Genomic DNA, 24,768 nt, shown 5'->3' on the forward strand with positions numbered 1-24,768 from the left:
TCCCACATTGCAGGCAGATTGTTTACCAGCTGAGCCATGAGGGAAGCCCTTGAATACTGGAGTGGGTAGCCTATCCCTTCTCTAGCGGATCTTCCTGACCCAGGAATCAAACCAGGGTCTTGACCATTTTGTATCATATATTTGGGGGCTTTGTTCTTAGATGCCTATAATTACGTCTTTCTGATAAATTGATCCTTCTGTCAATGTAAAATGTCCTTCTTTGTCCCTGATAGTACTTTTTGTCTTGAAGTCTATACTGTCTGATATTAGTATAGCCACCCTGGGTCTCTTTTGAACACTTTTTCCCATGGATTATCTTTTCATATCCTTTTGCTTTCAGCCCTTTTGTCTTTGTGACTGAAATGAATCTCTTGTACACAGCATACAGTTGGGTCTTGATTGTTTATTGAACCTGAAAATCTTTGTCATTTAATTGAAGTATTTAATTCTATTTATATTTAATGTACTACTGATAAAGTAGACTTTATTTCTGCTATCTTATGTTGCTTTTTGTGTTTTATATGCCATGACTTTTTTATTTTTCTGTTCTTCCAGTGCTGCCTTATTTTGTAATAAGCAGATACTTTCTAGTGTGCCAGTTTAATTTTCCTTCTATTTTTTTATGGAATTATTAGTGTTTGTTCTGGGAATTTCAATTTACATCTTAAATTATAGCAGTCTAATTTGAATTATTATTATTAATTTTAGAATTAAAAACTTTACTCCTACATAGCTCTGTTTTCTTCTCTATTGCTGTTCTTTTTATGCATATTACATCTTTGTACATTATAAGCTATCCAGCATGTAGTTTTCTAATTACTGCTTTGTGTAAGTGTCCTTTTAAGTCATGTAGGACCAGAGGACAGTAAACAATTAAAAAAAATTTGTACTGTATTTTATATTTACCTATGTTTTGTATTTGTTGTTGTTTAGTTGCTAAGTTGTGTCTGACTCTTCTGTGACCCCATGGACTGTAGCCTGCCAGGCTTCTCTGTCCTTAGGATTTCCCAGATAAGAGTACTGGAATATTGGTTGTCATTTTTTTCCCTGGGGAATCTTCCTGACCCAGGGATTGAATCCAGGTCTCCTGCATTGGCAGGCAGATACTTTACCACTGAGCCGCCAGGGAAGCCTGTGTTTTATATTTATCTTTGTAGTATTAGTCACCTCTTGTTATCTGTTGGGGATTGGTTCCAGGACCCACTGTGGATGTCAGAAGTTCATTGATGTGTGAGTCTGTTATATAATTGGGGTAGTACTTGTGTATAACGTATGTGTATACTTTAAATTGTCTCTAGATTACTTATAATAGTACCTAATACAATGTAAATTCTATGTAAATAGTAGCTGGCATGTGGAAAATTCAAGTTTTCGTTTTCAATTCAGTTCAGTCATTCAGTCATGTCAGACTCTTTGCGACCCCATGGACCACAGCACGCCAGGCCCCCAGTCCATCACCAACTCCCGGAATTTACCCAAACTCATGTCCATTGAGTTGGTGATGCCATCCAACCATCTCATCCTCTGTTGTCCCCTTCTCTTCCTGCCCTCAATCTTTCCCAGCATCAGGGTGTTTGATTTTGGAACTGTCTAAAATGAAAAAAAAGTCTTTTTGATCCACCATTGGTTGACTCCCTGAATGTAGAACCCATAGATATGGAAGGCTGACTGAACTTTTACTGGTGTTCTTTATGTCTTCATGTGAATCTGGGCTATTGTATTGTGTTCTTTCATTTAAAGCTGAAGGAGTCTGTTATTTTATTTTTTGCTTATTGAGAAATGTCTGAAATTCTCCTTCATATTCTTCTACTACCCAGGTCTGCACTTTATTATATTGGCAGTATGGCTTCATGTAAAGACTGAAATACTTTTGGTCCAGAGACACTTATCTGCTTCATTTTTTGAAGGGTAATTTTCTTGGGTATAGAATTCTTGGCCGAGATTTTTAGATTTAGGACTTATATTCCCACAACTGTCTGATTTCCATTGTTTTAAATGAAAAATCAGTTGTTAGTGTTATTGGGGAGCCCATGTATTGTGACAGATGGCTTCTTAATTGTTGTTTTCAAAGTATTCTCATGGTCTTTTTTTAAAAACAATTATATTTTTTGTTGTGCTGGGTCTTCATTGCTGCACTTGGGCTTTCTCTAGTTGCAGTAAGAGGGGGCTGCTCTTTGGTGTGGTGCGTGAGCTTCCCATTGCAGTGGCTTCTTCTGTTGCAGAGCACAGGCTCTGGGTGCACAGGCTGTAGTAGTTGTTGTACAAGGGATCAGTAGTTGAGGGGCACAGGCTTCATTGCTCTGCAGGATGTGGAATCTTCCCAGACCAGAGACTGAACCTGTGCCCCTGCTTTGGCAGTTGGATTTGCATCCACTGTACCACCAGGAAAGTCCTTCTCTTGGTCTTTTCTTTTCAGCACTTTGCTTTTCATGTGTCTGGGTTGGAATCTCTTTTAAGTTTATCCTATTGCAAGCCTGTTGAACTTCCTGAATTTGGAACATTTTTGGTCATTAGTTCTTCACATATTCTTTTTGTCCTTTTTCCTTTCCCCTCTCCTTCTGGGATTCCCATTGAGTGTATGTGGGTATAATAAGAAGATAATTTCATAGGCTCTGTTTATTATTACCTTTTCCTGTTCATTTTTCTTCTGTTTTTCAGACATGATAGTGTCAATTGACTCATCTTCAAGTTTGCTGCTGCTTTCTTCTCTGAGATCACTCAAGTCACTGTTGAGCCTCTAGTAAATTTTTAATTTCAGTTGTCTATGAATTTTGAGAATTTCCGTGATCCTTTCTTGGGTTTTTCTGTCTCTACATTGATATTCTCTGTTTGGTGAGACCTTGGTTCTTATATTTTCCTTTATTAATAATGGTTGATTTCAAGTATTCATCTAGTTAGTCCTTTAAGGTTAGTTTCTGTGACTGATTTTTTTCCCCTGTGTATGGGCCATATTTACTTGTTTCTTTATGTGTCTCATAAGTATTTTGTTGAAACTGAACACTTAAGATTATGCATTGTGACAATTTTGAGAATCACATTCTTCACCTCTCCTCAGGCTTGCTGTTAGTGGTGCTTATCATTTTTGTTGCTCACTGCTTACTTAGTGACTTCATAATTCTATAAAGTCTGTATATTTGGTTGTGTGTGGCTACTATTGTCTTCTCTGCTTGGCTGGGTTAGTGTTCAGCTGATGATTAGAAGTTTCCCTTTCGTTGTCTTTGCTGAAGGCTCTCTGTGTTGGAACATACTTTCAGTGTTTTGGCAGGCAGTTTATACATTTCTGCCTTTAGATCTCTTTACTGCTGCTTGTGCAGAGTCTTAAGGTCAACCAGAGGTGAGACATTAGTGCCGTAGTCCTTCGTGGGCATGCACACAGCCTTGCCCATGTATGTGATCTTGTACATTCCCAGGAATTTGTCAGAGCTTTTCAGAGTTTCCTGAGAACATCTCCTCTTCCAGTTTTTCCTTGTAAGTTTTTTTGACAGTTTCTTTGCCTGGAATGTTATTGCCATCTCAGGCAGCTGCCGTGTTAAACAGTTGTGAATTCTTTTTGACTGTGGCCTCAGGAAGAAAGATCTCTCACTGAGCATGCTCTGAATGAGGTCAGGTAAAGACAAGCCCTGTGAATGGGGGTTCAGGAATATGCCAGACAGATCATCAGAAAATGACAGTTATCAGCCCTGGGATTTCTTTGGAAGGAATGATGCTAAAGCTGAAACTCCAGTACTTTGGCCACCTCATGCGAAGAGTTGACTCCTTGGAAAAGACTCTGATGCTGGGAGGGATTGGGGGCAGGAGGAGAAGGGGACGACAGAGGATGAGATGGCTGGATGGCATCACTGACTCCATGGACGTGAGTCTGGGTGAACTCCGGGAGTTGGTGATGGACAGGGAGGCCTGGCGTGCTGTGATTCATGGGGTCGCAAAGAGTCGGACACAACTGAGCGACCGAACTGAACTGAACTGGGAATGGGGATTTTTTAAGGGTCTCCAGGCTTCTTCAATTCAGAATTTCTAGTGGTTGTGAGTCTGCTGGGTTTCAAACTGCCATGATTGTGAGGCTGTTCGTTTTCAGCCTGAGTTGAAAATGGAAATAGGGCCCTTCCAAAGCAATGGAAAGCTTGCTGTTCTTACCAAGATTCAGCCTTTTTTGCTTGAAAAATGCTTGGATTGTTACAAGCCTTTGTTTAATTTCCAGAGTTTTGGAAAACTTGATTTTGTCTGATTTTGCTGATGTTTTCTTTACTTCCTTGAAGGACCAAATTTTCAAAGGTTCTTAGGGTACCTTTTTGAAAGGATCCTCCCTTGTTTGCTTTTATGACTATAATATTTTCTCATTTATTTGGAGATGTAAATAATGTATTAAAAAAAACTGTTCATAGTCTCCCCTCTAAATTGAGGAGCTTCCCTGATAGCTCAGTTGGTAAAGAATCCGCCTGCAATGCAGGAGACCCTGGTTCAATTCCTGGGTCGGGAAGATCCACTGGAGAAGGGATAGGCTACCTACTCCAGTGTTCTTGGGCTTCCTTAGTGCACTGCTCAGCTGGTAAAGAATCTTCTAGCAGTGTGGAAGACCTGGGTTTGATCCCTGGGTTGGAAAGATGCCCTGGAGAAGGGAAATGCTACCCACTCCAGTATTCTGGCCTGGAGAATTCCATGGACTGTAAAGTCTCTTCTCTAAATTGAAGTTTTGGGGTATCTGTCTGTTCAGTTTAGTCTGTCTTTTTCATATTAGAAGTTTTGCTGATGTATCATAATCCTTGGTTACCTGCTCATATTTAAGAGTAGCAGACTGAAAAGCCAGTTATAAGCTGAATGTATAGGTAGAGCTTGTTTACCATGAGACTGCTAGTATTTGCTTTTAGGACATTATTTTAAAATTATAAGCTATTCTAAGATGGGATAATTTGATCACACTTTTGCAGTAAAATAAACACCAATTGTGTTGAGTTGAATATAAAATTTAAATTCAGAAAAACCAGGGTAAAAATGGTATTGGATTATTTGTCAAACTAGTGAAGAAATTTATTTTATATTTGAGATCCACAGATTTAAAATTTAAAAAGTGCAAAAAATTGGTGTCTTCAGCAGGTAATCATTAGCTATGTATTCAGTGTCTCTGAACATATAAAACTCACCTGTTAGACTTGTGCAGATTGATAGGTTCCAAAAGAGGCGTTTTGTATAGCTGTGCTCAGAGCAAGTAGACAAAAGCCATTCTTAAGGGAGGTTTATTGGTGTTGAACTGTCATGAAGCCAGATTACTGCTCCCTGAAGGCGACCATCTTGACAGGAGCCATGGTCTAGGCATTACTGAGCAGTGAACAAGGCAGCTGTGAGACAGGAACATGCAAGCAGGGGGAAGGCATGCCTGCCTGCCTGAAGTAACTCTGAATTAAGGTGCAGGTGCCAACAATGGTAATCATTTTAGCATTTTCAGGCCTGGTTGTTGGGCCTGTTGGTTATGGGTAATGTGGCCACTGTGAGTAGATATCACCTGAGGTCTGCGTAGAGTTTGCAGATGCTTCCACTGTTGCCATGGATAATGGTGAATACTCTCCTAGGAATGGAAGAAATACTCACCCCCTCCCAGTGATTTCAGGGAAAACCAGCTGGAGATCTCCTTTGTCCCTGCTGGGCAGACTTGCAGGCCTGCTCACGTCAGAGGGTATAGTTGTGACTCAACAAAGTGGTAACTTGGTCAGGGCAGACCCCGGCAACCTGTATAGGGATATTGTTTATGGGCTTGTTAAGCCATTGGGAGTCTTTGTACTTAGAAAAGGGAAGGCGATGGACATCTTAAGAACTTGATTCTAAGACATCTTGCCAGATTTTCAGTGAAACCTGGAGTAGAAAGTGAGTGGTAGTGTTACTCATCTGGTCCAGGAGTGACAAATCTTTAATTCAGTGCCCATTGTGACTCATTGGTGATAGCTGTCTGGAGCAGTTCTGAGGAGGATTCTGAGGGTACATCTGGGTACCTGGAGAGATGGGTTGAAAAGATCACTATCTGTCAAGAGATGGGAAGCAGGAGAGGCAGTGCATCAGGCTGGTTCACCTCCTTCATTTTACCTCTGTTTACTGCTGAGTATTTTGGGTCCTCTGTATCTTAGAATGTCACAGTGTAAGTAGACTAGAATGAAGTAGAGGTAAATAGGTGCTCTCGATGGTGGGAACTTTCCAGTCTCAGCACCCAGTTAGCTCAGTGCTGGCCCAGTGAATGAATGCACGTGTGAGTTGACACTAGAGTGTGTGAACTACCTGGCTTTCCACCTTTAGGGTGAGGGGCAGCAGCAGGTACCAGCCCTCTTTTGTGGTGACATCACCCTCTTGCATGACGATGCTTGGTGTGCACAGAATACCAAAGATGATACAGGTCTCATCCCTGCTCCCAAAGGGCTTCCATCCTGATTTGAAAGGAAATCAAACCTGTTTGAAGTGATTAGAACTTGCATGACAGGCTGGTTTGTAAGAAAGTGCTAACATTTCTAGTCTGGTCGCTGAAATGGGTAGCGCAAGTTTGAATGCAAAAATGCATGACTTTGTAATCTCAGCCTTTATGCTTATTCCAATATATCTGTATTTTGCTTGGAAAAGCCTCTTTTTTTCTTGACTTTTCCTACAAGGTAGGATTCCAACCCATCCCAGTTCCTCGCATTTTTGATATCACTAGGATGGACTATTTGGACTAGTTAAGGAGTTTTGCTGCTTTCAAAATGTCAAAGTTAAAGTGATCCAATAATAGAAAATATGTATCATGTGGATTTTTAAGCTGAAGATTATCCAGTCACAACATTTACTTTTAGACAAGTTATAGCATTTTTTAAAAATAAGCAGAAGTCACAGAAAAGGCTTTGTATTGTAGTATCAATGCATTCTGAAAATCTGTACTCCAAGTTATCAGCAGTATGTGCTTAGAAATAGGAGAAACAAATATTTTTCATGATGCATGCATTTTGTTTGGAGATGTCACAGTTTAATATAATGTCTGAGAGCCTGGCCTCTGGTTCTTACTCTTGGGGCTGGCATCACCACCCTGACCAGCTGTATCACTTTAAGTAAGGGGGTCTGGATTTCTCCATCTGTAAAATGGGTATGATAATTTATAATTTCTTATACAGCTGTTACAAGAATTAAAGGAGATCTTTCAGTTGGAGCCATTAGGTCAGTGCTTGGCTTAAGCATGGCTCATTTCTTGTTGGCATAGTTACTGTTATTAGATGGGTCTCAATGAGTAAGACTCAACTTCACATTAGTATAAAATATAATTGTAAACAGTGATGGTTAATAGTTTATATATATATTTTTCATACAGGTTGAATGTAATTTTTACAAAATTTGATGAAGTCCAAAAATCTGGAAACATGATACAGTCTGCGAATGGTGAGTAGAAAAAGCAACCATTCTACTTGTGCTTTTCCAGGTTTGCTTTTAGCCTAAGGAATGCTATATTCTGATTCTGAACAGCTGGATTTGATATTGTGCTAAGTGTTTCTGGGTGTGAGCATTTAATCTCCATTTACCCACCTTCCCAGGCTGGAAAAGATGATCTTGTCATTGACTTTCTTCCACAACCTACACTGAATCCATTAGCTAAATTATTGGCTTATTTTAAAAATGCATCCAGAATCCCAAAGATTCCCAGTGTAACCACTGCTCTTCCTCTGGTTCAGGGCATTGTGGCATTTTACCTGCGCACTTGTGGCAGCTCCTAACCAGGATGGTTGGTTTTACTCTCTCAAAGCCTGCTTTTCACTCAGCAGCTAGAGTGATCCTTTTAGAATGCAGTGCAAGTGATGTCAGTCCTTTGTTCATTCAGAATCCTCTGAAGGTTGCCCAGCTCAGGGGCTCACGGTGTGCTGCGGGCCTGTCTGGTGCATTCCCCCATTCTGAGATCATCTTGTATTGTTCTTCTCAGAAGTTCTCTTGGCTCCAGCCCATTGGCCTCCTAGCTAATTTGTAACATTTTACATTTGTCCTGCTTCAGGGCCTCTGTGCTTATGATTCCTTCTGCTTGAGACACTTGTCCCTGGCTGTCATTTAGGGCTGCCTTCTTACTCCATTCAGGTCTCAGCTGCAGGCTCCCTTCATTACACGGATGTCAAGAACAGCGTACCCAGTATTGTGAGGGAATGCACTCTGTACTCACCGTGCTTGATTTTCTTTCTTAATGTATTATAGTATTACAAAAATAGCTTTTTGTTTGTTCATGAGGGTAGGAATTTTGTTTATTCTCTTCTTTATCCTTAGTGCCTTTTGGGAATCATCAAAAAGTCTGTTGCCATCAAGAACTTTTCTAGTCTTGGATACCTCATTGTATCATAGCCATTTCACAATTGCTGGGGATCTTAGATCATAGTATAGTTTTTACATTTTGAGGTTGTTTTAAAAGTTTGAGTGATTTCTCCCAGAGTGACACGGTACCTAAAGGCAGAGTAGGGACAGAATCCAGGTCTTGTGACTCATACTCCAGCTTGCATACCCATTGTTGTTAGTAAGGAATTGTCTTTAAATAGCTTGTTTCTTATAAAACACTTTTAATAACCCTCATTTCTTTTTTGTACATTTGTAAAAACATAGCATTCAAAAAAAGATTAATTATGATTTAGCTATCACCAACAAAGTTATTTTTCTTTTCTAATTAATTTTCCTGTAATTCTATAACTTATATTTAACCATGGCATACTTTATATTTTGTGTGTGTCTGTGTAGTTTGTGTGGTTTTCTAGTTTAAAGCTTGTTGGCATCAAGATAGAAAGTACTGGGCAAAGAGGTAGGAGGGGTGGCAGAAGCTGAGTTTGTGCTTCCTGACTTTATTGTATGTGAGACAGCATCTCATTATAATGCTGACACTGGGGACAAAGACCACATCCACATTGGAGGCCTGCCTGGAGGATTTTGTATCTATCAAGTCAAGGTAGTGCTCACTTGTGTTCAATTCTTTCCAACCCTATAGACTGTAGCTCCCCTCACCAGGCTTCTCTGTATGTATATCTATACCTATACATACATATATTAATACACACACACACACTTTATGAGTATTTTTTCCTCCATTTTATTGAGAAATAATCGACATACATTGTATAAGGACTATATAAGTTTAAGGCATACAGCATGGTGGATTGATTCATGTATACTTTGAATATTCTATGATTTTTTTCTTTTAATTTATTTTTATGTATTTATTTTTGGCCTCACTGCACATACCATGGGGGATCTTAGTTCTCCCACCAGGGACTGAAGCCATGCCTCTTGCATTGGAAGCACAGAGTCTTAACTCCTGGATCGCCGGGGAAGTCCCTATTCTATGAGTTTTAATGAACATGACAATATGAATCCTGTGGCTTTGGGTAGTTCTCAGCAATGTTTTAATCTAATTGTCTCAGTAAGAATATTGCCCCCAGTTTCCTTATTTTTGTGGAATGTGGGTGTGTGTGTATGTCCGTGTATGTGTATGTATGTGGTATAGAGGTAGGGTTGAGGGTGAAAACACTTCTGTTATGCATCTATATTAAAAATAGACAGTTTGTAAGAAGGCCTTAACGCAAAATTTATTAGAGACTTGTTCAGCTTTTTACTGTAGAGGCATACTTAGAAGATACTGTGGGTTTGGTTCCCGACCACTAAAATAAAGCAAATACTGCAATAAAATGGGTCATGTGAAGGTTTTCATTTCCCTGCACTTATAAAGTTATATTTACACCAAACTAGTTGTTTTTAGTGTGTGATAGCATTATATCTGAAAAAAAGGAAATGTATGTACCTTAATTAAAAAATGCTTTATTGCTAAAAAAGGATACTATCACCTTGACCATTCAGTGAGTCATAATCATTTTAAGATAGTAACTTTAATGATCACTGATCACAGATCACCATAACAAATAGTACTAGTAATGGAAAAGTGACACAGAGACACGAAGTGAGCACGTGCTGTTTGGGAAAATAGCTTCAGTAGATTTGCATGTTGCAAGTTTGCCACAAACCCTTCAAGTGAAAAAAAAGGAAGGAAGGAAGGAAGGAAAAAACATTGCAGTGTTTGCAAAGTGCAGTAAAATGAGAGATACCTGTTGATTCATATTCTTACGGTTTTAATTGTTAGAGCCAGAATAGAATAATCTAAGGTGTATGTATAAAGGCTTTAGAATTCCTAACCCAAATAATTTAAGTCTGTCATCGGTAACTTTGGGAGATCAGTAAGATGTTTACTCACTGTCATCTACAAGCAGGAACAGTTTTGAAGTCTTTCAGATGTGTATTCTTTTCCTTTTCTTGCCTAAGTGCACTGGCTGGAAGCTTAAAGTAAGAATGGTGAGAATGGAGCTCCTTGCCTGGTTCCCAGTCCTAGGTTTTTTATGACTAAGTTTGATGTTAACTGTAGGTTTTTGATAGTGCTCATTGATTCCTGTTCATCTGAGTTTTTATCACAGCTAGGTGTTAGAATTTTTCCCCATATCATCCGCCGATTTTGAATATTAAGATAAAATTCATACCGAAAGAATTTACCTTTTAAAAGTGGTTTTTCATATATTCAGAAAATCTTATACTTATCACCACTATCTAATCCCAGAATATTGTCATCAGCCCCAGGAAACCTTGTGCCCATTAGCACTAACTAGTTCCCTTTCCTTCCGGTCCCTGACAGCCTACCTTCTGCAAAACAGCAGATTTGCCTGTTGTGGACATTTTGTATAAATGGAATCATATGGTGTATAGCTTCTTTCACTTCACATAATGTTTTCAAGGTTCATCCGCCTGGTGTGTATGTATATGTGTGTGTGTGTGTATATATATATATCAGTATTTCATTTCTTTTTATGGCTGAATAATATTTCTTTCTATAATTATTCTGTGTTTTGTTTATCCACTCATCAGTTGAAGGACATTTGGGTTGAGGTTTGAGTTTTTTAGCTGTGGTGTTTTCAAGATTGTTTTGACCCTTCTGGGTTCCTTGCATTTCCATATGGATTGTAGGATCCTGATAGGGACTATGTTGGACCTGTAGACCATTTTTAAGGAATATTGTCATCTAAACAGCATTCAGCCTTCTAGTCCATTAACATAAGATACCTTTCAGTTTATGTAGGTCTTGAAGTTATTTCAACAGTGTTTTGTAGTTTTCAGTGTACAAGTCTTGCACTGATTTTGTTAAATTTATTCCTGGGTGTTTCATTCTATTCCTACATATCTTGTTTTTTGGTGGTATTGTAAATGGGATTGTTTCTTCATTTTATTTTTGGATTGTTTAATGTCAGTATATAGAAAAATAGTAGAATTTTATATTTGATCTTGTATTTGGCAGTCTTGTTCAACTTGTTTATTCTCTTGATTTTCCCCTTCAGTGGCTTCCTTAGGATTTTCTATTTACAAGATCATTTAATCTGTGAATAGAGATTGTTTTTTACTTTCTAATCTGGATGCCTTTTAGGGTTGTTGGGGTTTTTCCCCCCCCAAAATGCTTCTTTGGCTTCTGTTGAGCCTGATGATATTGTGAGTTACAGTGCTTTTTTTTTTTAAATGGTAAACTGTTCTCTCATACTTGGAAATAAATCCCACTTGGTCCATAGTGTACAGTTCTTTGTGTACAGTTCAGTTTGTCATTACGATGTTGAGGAATTTTGCATCTAACTTCATGAAAGAGGTTGGCCCACACTTTTTCTCACTCTCCTCCCCCAACTTGTCTGGCCTATTTTGAGTGTCTTTCAGTAAAACCAGGCATATCTATATGTCTTCATCTAGTTTTTCTCGTTGCTTTGCCTCTCTCTTCCCCTGTACAGCACACCCTGAGTGGTTTGCGTCAAAAAACACAAAATTCAGCTGAGTAAATTTTAACAATCTAATTGGCTTTATTGAATGAGTCTTGAGTTGGGCGGCATCCCATCTGGTGAGTGTGGAAAGGAAAGATTTTTAAAGGCAAGACAAGGAGGTCATAAACAGAAAAGATTATTTCAGGCTAAAGTAATGCCCCTGTGGGGGATGGGATGGGGCTGTGTGGCAGTGACCTCATCTTCCTCTGGGGGCTGGAGGACGCCCCGGAGACAGATGAGCTCATTGGTGCAGGCCGGGAAATTCCTGACCCACCACAGGACACTGCAGTCAGGGAACGCGGGCGCTGCACTCTTGTGGTGGCGCGTAGTGTAAGTGCCTGTGTTTTGGGCCTGTGGGTTTTTTTTTAACATCTGTATTCTGTGTCTCAGTCTCTTCACCTTGTAATCACTCCTTGGCCCTCTAGTCTCGTGGTCCCGTCATGTCACTGAGGCAGCCGCCGGCACTTTCACCAGGTGGCCTCTGTGCTGCTCGCCCCGCTGACGTTTCCCAGTCTGCACCCAACCGAGTCACTCACCTTGCCTCCTCATCCTTCCTCCTTGGCTCCTCTGGCCTCACCTCATTCTAATTTGTTACTGTTGTTGGGCTGTTCTTTCTAGATGTCCTTCCTTTGTTTAATGTCTGCCACTTAAATTCTGAAAGCTTAGTCCTAGGCCTGTTTCTTTCTCAGGCAGTGCTCTCCTTTGGGTGGTAATTATGTATGACTAGAACTTCATTGCATTGGAGAAGGAAATGGCAACCCACTCCAGTGTTCTTGCCTGGAGAATCCCAGGGACGGGGGAGCCTGGTGGGCTGTTGTCTATGGGGTCACACAGAGTGGACATGACTGAAGCGACTTAGCAGCAGCAGCAGAACTTCATTGACTAGCCAGATAATGCATCTCTTGCCCACACCTTGTCTTAGTGTTACTAAGCGATGTGAAGGAGCTGCCTGTCTGACATTTCTTCTTGTATTGGAGACATGTATCTAAATCCAGATTCACCTTCTTCCTGTTGTTCAAAGACAAAACCCCAGACACCTAAACGCAACCTTATCCTTGATCTTCTTTGTACGTCTTCCACTGTCTGTCCAGGCATGTAAATCAGAACTTGCCTGTTGTCCCAAAGGCCTCATCTTCCTCCCTGCCTGTATGTGTCATCACTGGTTCTTGTGGGTGTTGACACTTCTCACCGTCTCCAGCACTCTGATCCCATCTATCTAAAACCACCTGCTCACTGTCCTTCTGCCTTCCTCCTGCCTGCCCCCATCCCCAAGTCTGTTCTATTTGTTGTAGGACATTGCCCAAAGGAGAACCAACTTTTTTCTCTTGAAAATTGTTTTGTAGTGGAAGAGACTGAGGCCAGAAGATCTACTGTTCCCTTCACCCAGGACAGTATTAAAAACATTTAAATATTACCTGCACTGTCACTTTGATGTTCGTTTGTGAAGTATTCACTTTTCCGAAGTCTGAGCAGATCAGACCTGCACTTTCTTGGAGGTGGACACAGTTTGTAGCCAAACTCTATGAACACACAGTAGAGTGGGTGCTGCTGAGCAAGAGGTCTTCTGACCACCCTTCCCTTTTCATTTCTTTGTTTGGAAAACATTAAGTGTACATTAACGTAGATAGATGAGAGTAATGGACCCCCGTGTGGCCACCAGCCAACTTCACCAGTTGTCAGCATACAGCTTGTCTTGTTTTATCTCCCATCTGTCAGAAATAATGGGCTGTATGAAGAAGAGCTAGAATACATTATGTCATTCAAGTCAGATTCAAGATGCGAGCATGGCCCTTTATATTGAGTGTATTTTAGTAGAAACATTAAAATAGAAAGTAAGCATCAGTTCCAGATTAGGTATATTCTTTTTAGAAATTGTGCAAGTATTAATCTCCTGAAAATATCCAGCCCATTGTTACCATCAGCTTCCAAGAACAGAGAAAAACAGTTAAAATTGGTTACTCTGTTTCAAGAGAAAGGAAAAGACATTAATAATGCCATGTTAGTTCTGTGGTGATGGTAGCTGGAGAGGGTGGGCTTCAGTCCCATAAAGGGGTTAGTTGAAGAGTCTTTCAGAACATTTCTGTATTGCAGGCAGATTCTGCCTCCTGCCCTTCCTGCTTACTTTTTTCCTTTTTTAATCTTTTTACTATTTCAATTCATTGCTCTCAAGGTAACCCAAATCCTTCCCAGTCTGCTGTAGCCATACTGTCTAGCCCTGCAGCCTCATCTCAGTCTGGCCACCCCCTTGGGCCGCCTGTGGTTCCCTGTCCTCTTTATCCTTCCTCTTAAGATCCTGGTATAGGACTCTGCTTTCTCCTCTTAGTTCACCACTTCTCACTCTGTCCAGCTCAGCTGTGTGACTTAGAGCACATTGCTTCACTCCTGGGAGCCAGCTTGGTCCTTCGTTGTGCAGAGTAAGTGAGATCAGATGTCACATCTCCCAGTACAGTGCCTGGAAGGGGGTTGGTGCTCAAAGTGATAGGTTTCTCCTCTCTTGCTCCGTTTTCTGGGTATATTCATTTTTTCTTAATTATAAAGAACATCGTTTGAGAATAACTGTCATACTTCTGTTTCTTGTGGAGTATTGGATTATTTTGGACTTGTTGTCTTTTTTGGACATTTCAGGTGGATGGAACATACAGTCAGTGTTGATTTCTGTGTAGCTTATCTCACTTGACAGAACGTTTTCAGAGCTTGTGCATGTTGTGGAGTGCATCAGTACCTCTCTTCCATTGCTTGGCTGGGCCACATTTTGTTTATTGTGTTCAGCAGACATTTGGATGGTTTCTTCCTTTTTGGTATGGTGAATAGTTTACACATTTTTGTTGAGCATATGTTTTCAATCCTTTTGAGTATATACCTAGAAGTAGAATTGCTGGATCCTGTGGCATTTCTGTGTTCACAGAATTATTCCTCCTATTGAGGAACTGTCAAACTGTTTCCCATCACGGTTTCCCCATTTTTTATTTCCACCAGCGATGTGTGAGGGTTCCATTTTCTCCACATCCTCTCCAGCAAAACAAAACATACACTGTTTTCTTTCTTTTTTAAAAAAAATTAGTCATTGTAGTGGGTGTGAAGTGGTGTCTCATTATTTTGATTTGCATTTCCCTCATGACTAATGATGTTAAGTGTATTTTCATGTACTTGTTGGTTGTTTCTACAAACGATCTTATTTGAAAAGCTCTATTCAAGTCCTTTGCCCATTTCTAAATTGGTTTACTTGTGTTTTTATTGTTGAGCTATAAGAGTTCTTTTCATATACTAGATTATAAGACTCTTACTAGATATTTGATTTACAAATATTCTTTTTCCAGTTTTTGGTTGTGTTTCACTTTCTTGGCATCTAAGGTTTTAATTTGGATGAATTCTAATTTATCTATTTTTTGTTGTTGTGAACAATAAAGCTCCTTTAAGTAAGAAATAAAAGCTCTGGATTTGAGCTAAGTTGAAAGGAACTATTAATGTAATAGCAATACACTTAGGGAAGAAATGGGTTTTGTCCTGGGTTGTAATTCTCTTGACATGTTCAAAACTATGTTTTAAGGTGTGTAATTGATTATATAAATGCCAAAGACTTCATTTTTCACAAGTATTAGACTTGTGACGAAAACAGCAGTGAAAAAGCATCTGAGCAGCAGTTGGGGGTGAGTGACCTGGCTGTAATGGAATACTTCATCTTTGTGTGATTCTTTTTTGTTGCTAGGTTACCTGAAGGCCTTTGAGTTTTGAGTGGCAGGAATATGAGAGTTAAAAATATGTTGTTTTGTAGATGTTTCTTTTTTTCCATCTCCATGTAATTAGCAAACCCCTTGAAGCAAAAATTACAGTTTTTCCTTCTATGGGTTTCAAAAAGCAAATTATTTTCTATGTACATTTTTAAATCATGCAGATGTGCGTATGCTCATGGGAGAATTGGATTTTCAGCATGAAAGAGCCAGTAATTATAGACTAGTCATTGTCCTTTATCTGTAGCAACTTAATGATCTTTAATTGGGGTTGATTGAAATGAGGCCCATAGATGTTAATTTGGTTAAAAATGTGCATGCTTTTGAGTTTCTTGAGGAAAGCTAACATGCTTATGAGGAAAGAATGAAACTATCATGCTGGTTAAATCTATGAAAATTCTATAATAAATCTGAAGCTAAAGAAAAGTACTTATTTGCTGACAAACTATAAACTAGATAATAATTATAAAATTATTGACCCTAACCCATGAATGTATCTAGGGTATCACTTTGCTGTAAAATGCAGCCTGCCTTCTTTTGTTTTACTAAAATAATTTGTTATTTGAAAAGTGTTAGATATCATTTCTAAGTTGTTGGAAATGAGAAATAAAAGTGTGAAAGCAGATAGACTCAACGGTGAATTGTTAGGTAAGCTCTGAACTGTTGTCCAGTGTAGCTAGGACAAAGCATTAATTTAAAGGTAAATTGATGGTCTTTTCTTTATTAAGAAGCTAAACCATTATTGTATAGTATTTTAAAACAGTGATTGTGAGTAAGTGGATCAAGTGCTGATAATGGGCTCCCCCTGCTTGTTTATTAGAGTCTGCATATTACAAGGCTTGGGATTCTGGTTCAGTGTCTTAGAAAAGTGTTTCCATAGTCACGGCTGTGGGGATGATATATCACAAGACTGGCAAGCTTGCTGTGCTGCCCAGGGAGACCACCCCCTAGAACAGCCTGGAAGAGACTGTTTCCTGATGCTAGCTTCAGTAGCTCAAGCTGCAGGTGACAGCTTACGTTATCATCCTCCGGGTGGAACTAAGATAGCCTTTGTACTTTATTTTTATTTAAAGTTTATGTTAAGAAATTCTCTTTTTCCATGGGGTGGGGGTTGAGCAAGTAGTTGGTTAAAATTTTTTTCCACACCAGTTTTAAAGAAGGTTCTCTGACATGAGTAACGTCAGCTAGAGAAAGGCCCCTGCCCCTTAAACAAGTCACTGTTCTTTATAGGGTAGGCTTTTATTTTGGAATAGGGCGGCCGCTGTCCTTGGTGCTTGGATCGCACTGGAGAAGCCTGTGGGTGGAGAGTTTGCTGAGGCGTCAGGGGCTGTGTGTGAGCAGGTGTAGCTTTCAGAGCAGTGTTTTTACTTGTGCCTCCATCACTGACAGTCATGACCGCTGGGAAAGGTAGGCTGTTCTAATATATTCTGGAAAGTGTTTGTAATTACTGCTGTTTAACTCAGAAAAAAGATATTTATGGTATTTTATCATTGCTTTGATAACTAAAGATCATGGGTGAAACAGGCAAATAATTGTTATGACTGTTTGCATTGAGGCAGGGAAAAATTTTGAAACTTGTGGCTATGTTAATGTTTATGTTGACCCTCAAGGACTAGGAGAGAGGAATTGGGCATAGGAAGCTGAGATTAGCTGTGTTTTCATCAGCCTCTGGGTATTTATGTGCTTTTTAACTTTTTCCCTGTCTCTTGTATTCACAGTAAACGGCTCATGAAAATAAATTCTTTTGCAATTACAAGACATTTGCTAGTAAGTATAGGCTGTCTTTTTTTTTTTTTTTTTAGTATAGGCTGTCTTGAAAGGAATCTACTATAGTTTCCCAACAGAGGGTAGAAAAAAGTACATATAAACAGGGTAGTGGAGGGGTTGAATCTGTCTTGAGAATCATTGTATAAAAAATTTTTCCTTTTTAAAGATTTGCATTTTTTTTTTAATGTAAAAATGGAACTGGAAAACTATGAAAGAGGCATTGTATATCACAGGTCTTAATTGATTAGCCTTCGGTCTTTCCACGGAGGTTTGGCCCAGGTTTTGGGAACATTGAGAGGATGTGAAAGAGCTCCATGTGAACAAGGTTTGTGTTGGAAGAAGAATGCTCCATGTCTTGCTTTCCTGTGGGATGGGTTTCCTGGCAGGCTTTTAATTCGTTGTCTCAATGTTTCCAAACCCTTCAGCTGAAGCAGGTATTAAGCAGAGTAAATTGTGCACAGTAACAAGTGTTCATTTGTCTCCCTGTGGGGAAGCTGGCGTGCATGCAGCTCATCTGCTCTGTGTTCTTTTGTCCTGGATGGTGAAGGTGTGTATCTGTCTTCTGAAACTTAGTTTAGTTGAGTTTGCTGAAAACAGTCATACTGGAGTGCTGGATTATGCTTGTTAATTATATTTTAAAATTGAGAATTGAAAGCATATACTGCTAGTGCTCATTTTTATTTCCCTCCTTATTACAGTATTCTGTAATCAGGTTAAGTTGCTGTAGGAAATCAATACCCGGGAAGGAGAGCTAAATAATTCATGTGCTGAAGTGACCTCTTTCAGAACCCATCATTTGAGGATTTGGAAGTGTGTTACTTAGAAGTAGCATTTGTTTTATGTTGTATTTTACATTTTTTTTTTTAAACAACAGGGAAATATAATTATCTAGTAGGTGATTTTATGTTCAAGATTATGGAGAAAACCTTATGGCTCTGAGTTTAAAATAAAGACTATTCTCTCATTTGATAATTCCTTTCAGATGACCTACCTCTATAGTCACTGTTATCTGGAATGCAGGCTTTAAAAGCACTGGTACCTTTTACCCTAGGGAGCTGCAGATGCAGTAGGAAACAACAGTTAAATGCTGTTTATTGTAGCAGGGCATATTCGAATCTTCCTCTGTCTGCCCATGTTCAATAAGGAGCCCACAACAGTCTGCAAAATATAATGCCAACCATTTTCTACTATGGTGGTGTGTATTTTAGTATTTTCAAAGTGTTTTTCCAAATGTCTTTTGTTTTTATTTTCAGATTTTCCCAGCAGCCCCATGAGAGGTAGGTGGGGGGACGGGAGGTTTGAGTTCTCTAGCTGGGCTGGTGGCCCTGGACTCGGCCACCTTAGAACTACCTTCCTGCCAGCAAGTGTCACCCAGCTGTTGTGATAAAATCCTGACTTTAGTTTATTTTTTTGATTCTGAAATTGTGCCATTTTTAATATAGATGCCTTAGGGAATAATTAAAAACTGTAAGCATTCAAAGAAATATTATTAAAATAGGCATTAGCCCATTTAGACAAATAGTATTTTAGACAGTTTGAAAATATGCCATCCCTAATCAGTTGTTCGCTCAGTGATGGATGGGTAGGAGGTGAGTGGGGTGTTCTGGGATTGGAAATCATCATACGAACATGGTGAGTTTGTTTTTGAACGCAGTGTGGTCTTCTTGGAGGGGAACGTGCAGGGGAAGATGGCAGGGGCCTTCTGGGCCATTCTAACAAGCTGAGGCTTTTGTTGCAGGCTGTTCATGTCTCAGATTTCAACTGGGCAGAGACTGAGGCAGGGTGACCAACTTTAATGTTACCACATGTAACATAACAATAGCCAAACAGCTCCATTGTCTCTCTTGTTTCAGAAAACAAGGGACACTTAACACCAGTTACAAAAAAAGAAAATTAAAATGATGTAATTTAGAATAAATGCTGTCCTTTTAAGTGAAATAAATTTACCTCTGAGACATTTGGAAGTTTTTCCTTAAAGTTCTCAGTTTGGCGCAGACTGGTTAAATTATCCAAAAACTGTTACTTGTCCTGTAAGTAGGTTTGGGGTCTAGGTGACTGAATCATAAGTGGAGAAGTGTGAGTAGGTGTGTGGACTTCAGAATCCCTTTGTCTGAGTGTGTGTATGTGTGTGTGTGTAGGGGGACCTGGGCAGGTGGCTGGTCTGTGAGCCCTGGTTTCCTTGTGTTCCAAATGGGGGCGGTTAGTGACTCCTGTGCCACTCCGAGGAGTGAATGATGCACGTAACCAGTTGGTATGGCCCGTGAATACTGTCTAGTGTGTTACGGGGGTGCAGTGGCGGAGCATCTGCCTGCTAGTGTAGGAGACGCAGGAGATTCAGTTTCAATTCCTGGGTTAGGAAGATCCCCTGGAGGAGGAAATGGCAACCCACTCCAGTGTTCTTGCCTGAAAATCCCATGGACAGGGGAGCCTGGTGGGCTGCAATCCATGGCATTGCAAAGAGTTGGACATGCCTTAGTGACTGAGCACACACAAACCTGTTATGGGGACACAATCTAATGGGAGGGGAAAGTTGGGTTTAGGTTTTGAAATGATGCAGTTGATGTTCTTGTTTAGATGTGAAAGTTCCCTCCAGAGAAACAAGATACAGAAGCAGATGGAGAATAAGGTATCTTAAAAAGAATCTGCCACTCTGTGCCCCTGTCTTGGTTTCTACCACCACCAAGCTCCACAGGGATTGCAGATCCTAGGGCTGGAACAGGGAGTGTATGCAGTAAGCCTGGGTGTCCTGTAGAGCCAGACAGTAAGAACGTGCCCCGACAAAACAAAAGTGATGGTTTGTCAGCGATCACAGGCGGCAGCTGAAAAGTGCCACAGACTACAGCAAGAACAGTTTGAGCCATGAAGTGGTGCTGGATTATAATCCAGAGCACAAGTGTTGATGAGGGTGTAATGATGCATATCAATGACTGACTAAGTATATAAACAAGGGAAAGAGTTAAAATAAGTCTATAAGCAAGTCTCCATGCAGAATGAATGTAAATCATTTCTGTGGCCAGCCCCCCAGGGGAGGGGAGCGTGACTCCCGGCTTTGTGTGTGCTGTGCATGGTGTTGCCTTCCACAGGAGACGGTGTGGGAAGGGGAACAGCGCCCTTCCAGAGCAGAAACCTGACACACACCTGTTGGGGGCCAGAGTGAGGTACTCCGCCCGTGACAAAGGTCATGAGGAAGGAGGCTTGACATACGCAAAGTCGGGATCGAGCCTCAGGAGTCCCCCTGGAAATCCTCAAGCATCTACCCCCATAACCAGAGCCTGCGCCTACTTCACTACTTTGTGCTCTCACCTACATCTCTGACTTTACGGGAGGCTGTCCCCCACCACCTCTTTCGGAGAAGGAGTTAACCTAGAGCTCCAGTTAATAATAATTCCTGGGCGTGATAAGAGTGTTTTAACCTACAAACTCCTCTGAAGGTTCTCTAGCCTGCCTGACAGGCTCGTCCGGCCACATGTGATTGCTCACAGCCTCCCAACCGTGAGAGGCAAGAGATGCTTTAAACCCTCTAAAAACAGGTTCTTTAGAGAAGTTAGAAAACTATAAGTATAAGTATAGTGGGCTGATTAGAAATTGTGTTGGTGAAGGGTTTTTCATTTGTTGAGCCAATGTTTGTTGCTACGTCTCCACATCCCCTGCCCTTACACACATTAATGAATATATAGAAGAAATAAGTATTAACCTTTGATATTAATCACGTTAGACCTTAGGCTAAGTAAATTCTTTCCTTAACTAAAACCCACTACACCGTCACCCTATAGGAATGTAACTTTATTTGGGTGGTGTCTGTTTTAAGAATAATCACCCCTGGAGAAATAAGTCTCCTGGTTGACTGACTGTTGTCACAGGAGAGGGTCATAAATTGTCAGCAGGCCCCCCTGGCCAGAAGATGATGTAACACCCCTAAGACCTCTGTATACATTTGTATGAAGCACCTGACTTTGATAAAAGTCAGGACTGCTGACCCCGCGTGACTTTTGCATAACATCTCAGTGTATAAAAGTAGACCATGGAAAATAAAGAATTGGGATCAGTTTCTCGAAATACTGGTCTCCCCATGTCTCTCTCTCTCTCACTCTGGCTGAGTCTCCATCTGGAGCGCGGAACCCACCATGCTTACTAATTATGCCTGGGCTTCTAAGATCCGACCGGGGAGGCCTCAGTGTCTCCTCTCCTTCGGGAGAACGGAAGGACGCCTGTGGCCTACGTAAGTGGTGCAAACTTCTTGTCTTGAAGTTTTATTGGTCTCCCGCGTAAACCAAGCTACTCAGCCTCTTTTCTCCACTGAATTTTCCTACTGAGCTATCCTCATTCTATCACTCTTTATATCCTTAATTAACGTTTAATTAAGCAATTGTTTCCTGATCTTCGCCTATGCCGTCTCTCCTTCGAATACCCTGAATCAGCCGGGGCTGGTCCCCGGCACACACCGCCTCAGCCAGGTGACTGAGGCCAGATCAGCGGACTTGTCGACCACGTGTACTCTGGACAAGATGTGAGGAGAATGGCATTTTACCTCTGAGCATCTTCTTTCTCAACCCATAAGCTCTATGTACACTTGGGAACCTCAGGCAAACCCAAATTGAAGGACTTTCTGTAAACTACCCAACCCGCACTCCTTGAACTGTCAAGGTCGTCTAAAACAAGGAAGTCTGAGAAATGGCACAACCCAGAGGAGTGTGGTGGTGATTAAATGTCATGTGGTGTCCTGGATAGGGTCCTGGGACAGAGAAAGGATGGTGGGGAAAGTAGGGAACTCTGAGAAAACCTGCTCATGGACTTTAATAATGATGTATCAATATTGGTTCATTAATTATAACCAATTCCCCAGACTATGTTAACAACAGGGAGACAGGGCGTGGGGAATAGGGGACCCTCTGTACTGTCTTTACAACTTTTCTGTAACTTGGATCCTATTCCAAAACAGAAGCTTCATTAAAACCCAAACCTGGAATTCCCTAATGCTCCAGTGGCTGGGACTCCGTACTTCCACTGCAGGGGGCCTGGGTTTGGGGGAACTAGGATTCCATAAGCCTCCATGGCCAAAACAAAACAAAAATAAAACAAAATGCTGGAAAGTAGTAAGGGAGTTGGCTAGAGAAGCTTTTTAATCTCATTTTGTTTTCTTCTAATATTTCAATTATTTAACCATGTTTATACATTTGTTGATTTTGTTCTTTTGAAAGAGCCTGGAAAATCCCATGGACAGAGGAGCCCGGTAGGCTGCAGTCCATGGGGTCGCTCAGAGTCGGACAGGACTGAGCGACTTCACTTTCACTTTTCACCTTCATGCATTGGAGAAGGAAATAGCAACCCACTCCAGTGTTCTTGCCTGGAGAATCCCAGGGACAGGGGAGCCTGGTGGGCTGCCGTCTATGGAGTTGCACAGAGTTGGACACGACTGAAGCGACTTAGCAGCAGCAGCAGCAGCAGCAGAGTTTGTCTAGGGGGTGGAATTCATTGTATTGTCAGAATCTTACCTCTTATTTGACTCTGCACGCGTGCTCAGTTGAGTCCGACTCTTTGCAACCCCAAAGACTGTAACCCACCAGGCTCCAAGCTCCTCTGTCCATGGAATTTTCCAGGCAGAAATACTGGAGTGGGTTACCATTTCCTCCTCCAGAGTCTCTTCCTAACTGAGAGGTCAAATCCATGTCTCCTGCTTTGGCAAGCAGATTCTTTACCACTGCACCACAAAGCTGTCTAGGTGGTGAGACTAGGTGCTCTTAATGGTTAATGTTCTGTGTATTTGAAACATCTGTTGTTATTTTTTTTAAAAAAGACTGGAGGCAAAGAGACTGATTTGGACACTATTTTAATAGCAGAAATCCAGGTAAGAGGTGAGGCACACCTGAATGAGGACAGCCTCAGCGTGGTGGGAGTGGTGGTGAAGGTGAGAGCCAGGGGGGCTCTCTGGCCACATTTCAGGATGATGTGGGGGGAGATGGCTGCCTGACTGAGTGGTGCTGGGACTGGCTGTAGCAGGGCACTTGGGGAGTGAGCAGTTTTGAGGATGGAGAAATGATTGTAGTTTTAGACACTAGAACTTAGAATTCTATTTGTACGTGAGTTCCAAGTTGATATGTATCTTAGAGTAGGGATGGGGCTGGTATTAGAGGATTATAATTTATTAGAATGTAGGTGTTTCTTTTCAGTTGTCATCTTATTTTTCTGTCTTTTTATTTTAGAATGTGATATTTGCTTCTCTTGGCTTCTTGAGAATGCAGTCATTAAATCAGGGATGGAGGATTTGAAGGATTATTGCATGAGAGGCAGACAGCTCTGGGTGCAGTCACTTTAATATGAGAAGATGTTCTGGTTGGGAACCTCTTCCAAATTTGGCTCTGGATTTTTCCAGCTGACTTGCTTTTGCTCCTGTGTAGTGGTTGTCGAGAAGAATTGGGTCAGGGTTGGTACAGTGATAATTAAAATGACATTTCCAGATGAATGCAAGATGTAGGTCTGATATTTGTGGGGTTTGGGTTCTGACACTAATTAAGCACAGTACCCCTTTAGGGCAAGTTCAAAGGTAACATAAGTTGTATAGTCAAAAGGAGAAAAGAATGTTGAATCAGTGAAACAATCCATTGCGATTTTTGTCACTGTGACATTCAGAGATTATCCGAGGTGTTGAAAGATTAGTTGCCACTTCTGGAAGTTCAGTTTTCAGTCATCAGTATGCAGACTTCGTTCACAGCAATTCACGGTGCTTAAAACGTCCCCCTTTTCCTATGAAATAGTAAACATGTCCACATATGTTCACTGAAAATAAATGTCTTCACTGTAGTTAGTTTTTGAGCACTTTTGTGAGAAGTGAAATGAAAGTTGCTCATTTGTGTCCAACTCTTTGCTACCCCATGGACTGTAGCCTGCCAGGCTCCTCTGTCCATGGGATTCTCCAGGCAAGAATACTGGAGTGGGTTGCCATTCCCTTCTCCAAGGGATCTTCCTAACCCAGGGATCGAACTTCAGTCTCCAGCATTGCTGGTGGATTTGTGAGAAGTAACTACCGAGTTAAATCCCCTACTATAACTTATTACCATGTAGACAATTAAGGTCGTTATAATTAGTAATCACGGCAGTCTATGTGCCTGTGCTATCTTGGGATCAGTTCTGACTGCCGCTTGGGTTGTCTCGGCCCAGGGGCCGATATACTAGGGCTTCACACATGTGGATCCCACTGGAGTCCACGCTCTTGTCACCCAGCTTAATTAACATCTGCTCAGTTTCCACACGCAACCTTGCGGAGACTTCTCAGGGTCCCTTCCCTGGGCCTCTGAAGCCTCACCGTGGCTGTCAGCTCTGAGAGTGGAAGTGCTTCAGTCTCTGAACTGTCAGCATCCGGTTCAGGGTCACGTGAACATCTTCTGAATACACAGATCATGGGTGTGTGAGTGATAGTTATTCTATAGATGAAAGACAAGCATAGAGAAGTTTACTAACTTGTCCAAACT

The 24,768-nt window shown here is 40.9% G+C and overlaps 1 protein-coding gene across 21 annotated transcripts in view; it reads left to right on the forward strand.

The window, feature by feature from the left end:
• Positions 1-24,768, forward strand: part of CLASP1 (cytoplasmic linker associated protein 1) — a 273,436-nt gene that overhangs the window by 119,237 nt on the left and 129,431 nt on the right. For all 21 annotated transcript variants that reach the window (XM_086349101.1, XM_086349179.1, XM_086349040.1 and 18 more), the window contains one exon: positions 7,316-7,383. In XM_086349101.1, coding sequence (XP_086205227.1) covers positions 7,316-7,383 — 68 coding nt within the window. The remainder of the gene's footprint in view (positions 1-7,315; positions 7,384-24,768) is intronic.

This window comes from Bos grunniens, chromosome 2, assembly GCF_055505025.1.
Source record: "Bos grunniens cultivar Pamir isolate PY7600 chromosome 2, Bosgru_T2T1.0, whole genome shotgun sequence".
Lineage (NCBI taxonomy): Eukaryota > Metazoa > Chordata > Mammalia > Artiodactyla > Bovidae > Bos > Bos grunniens.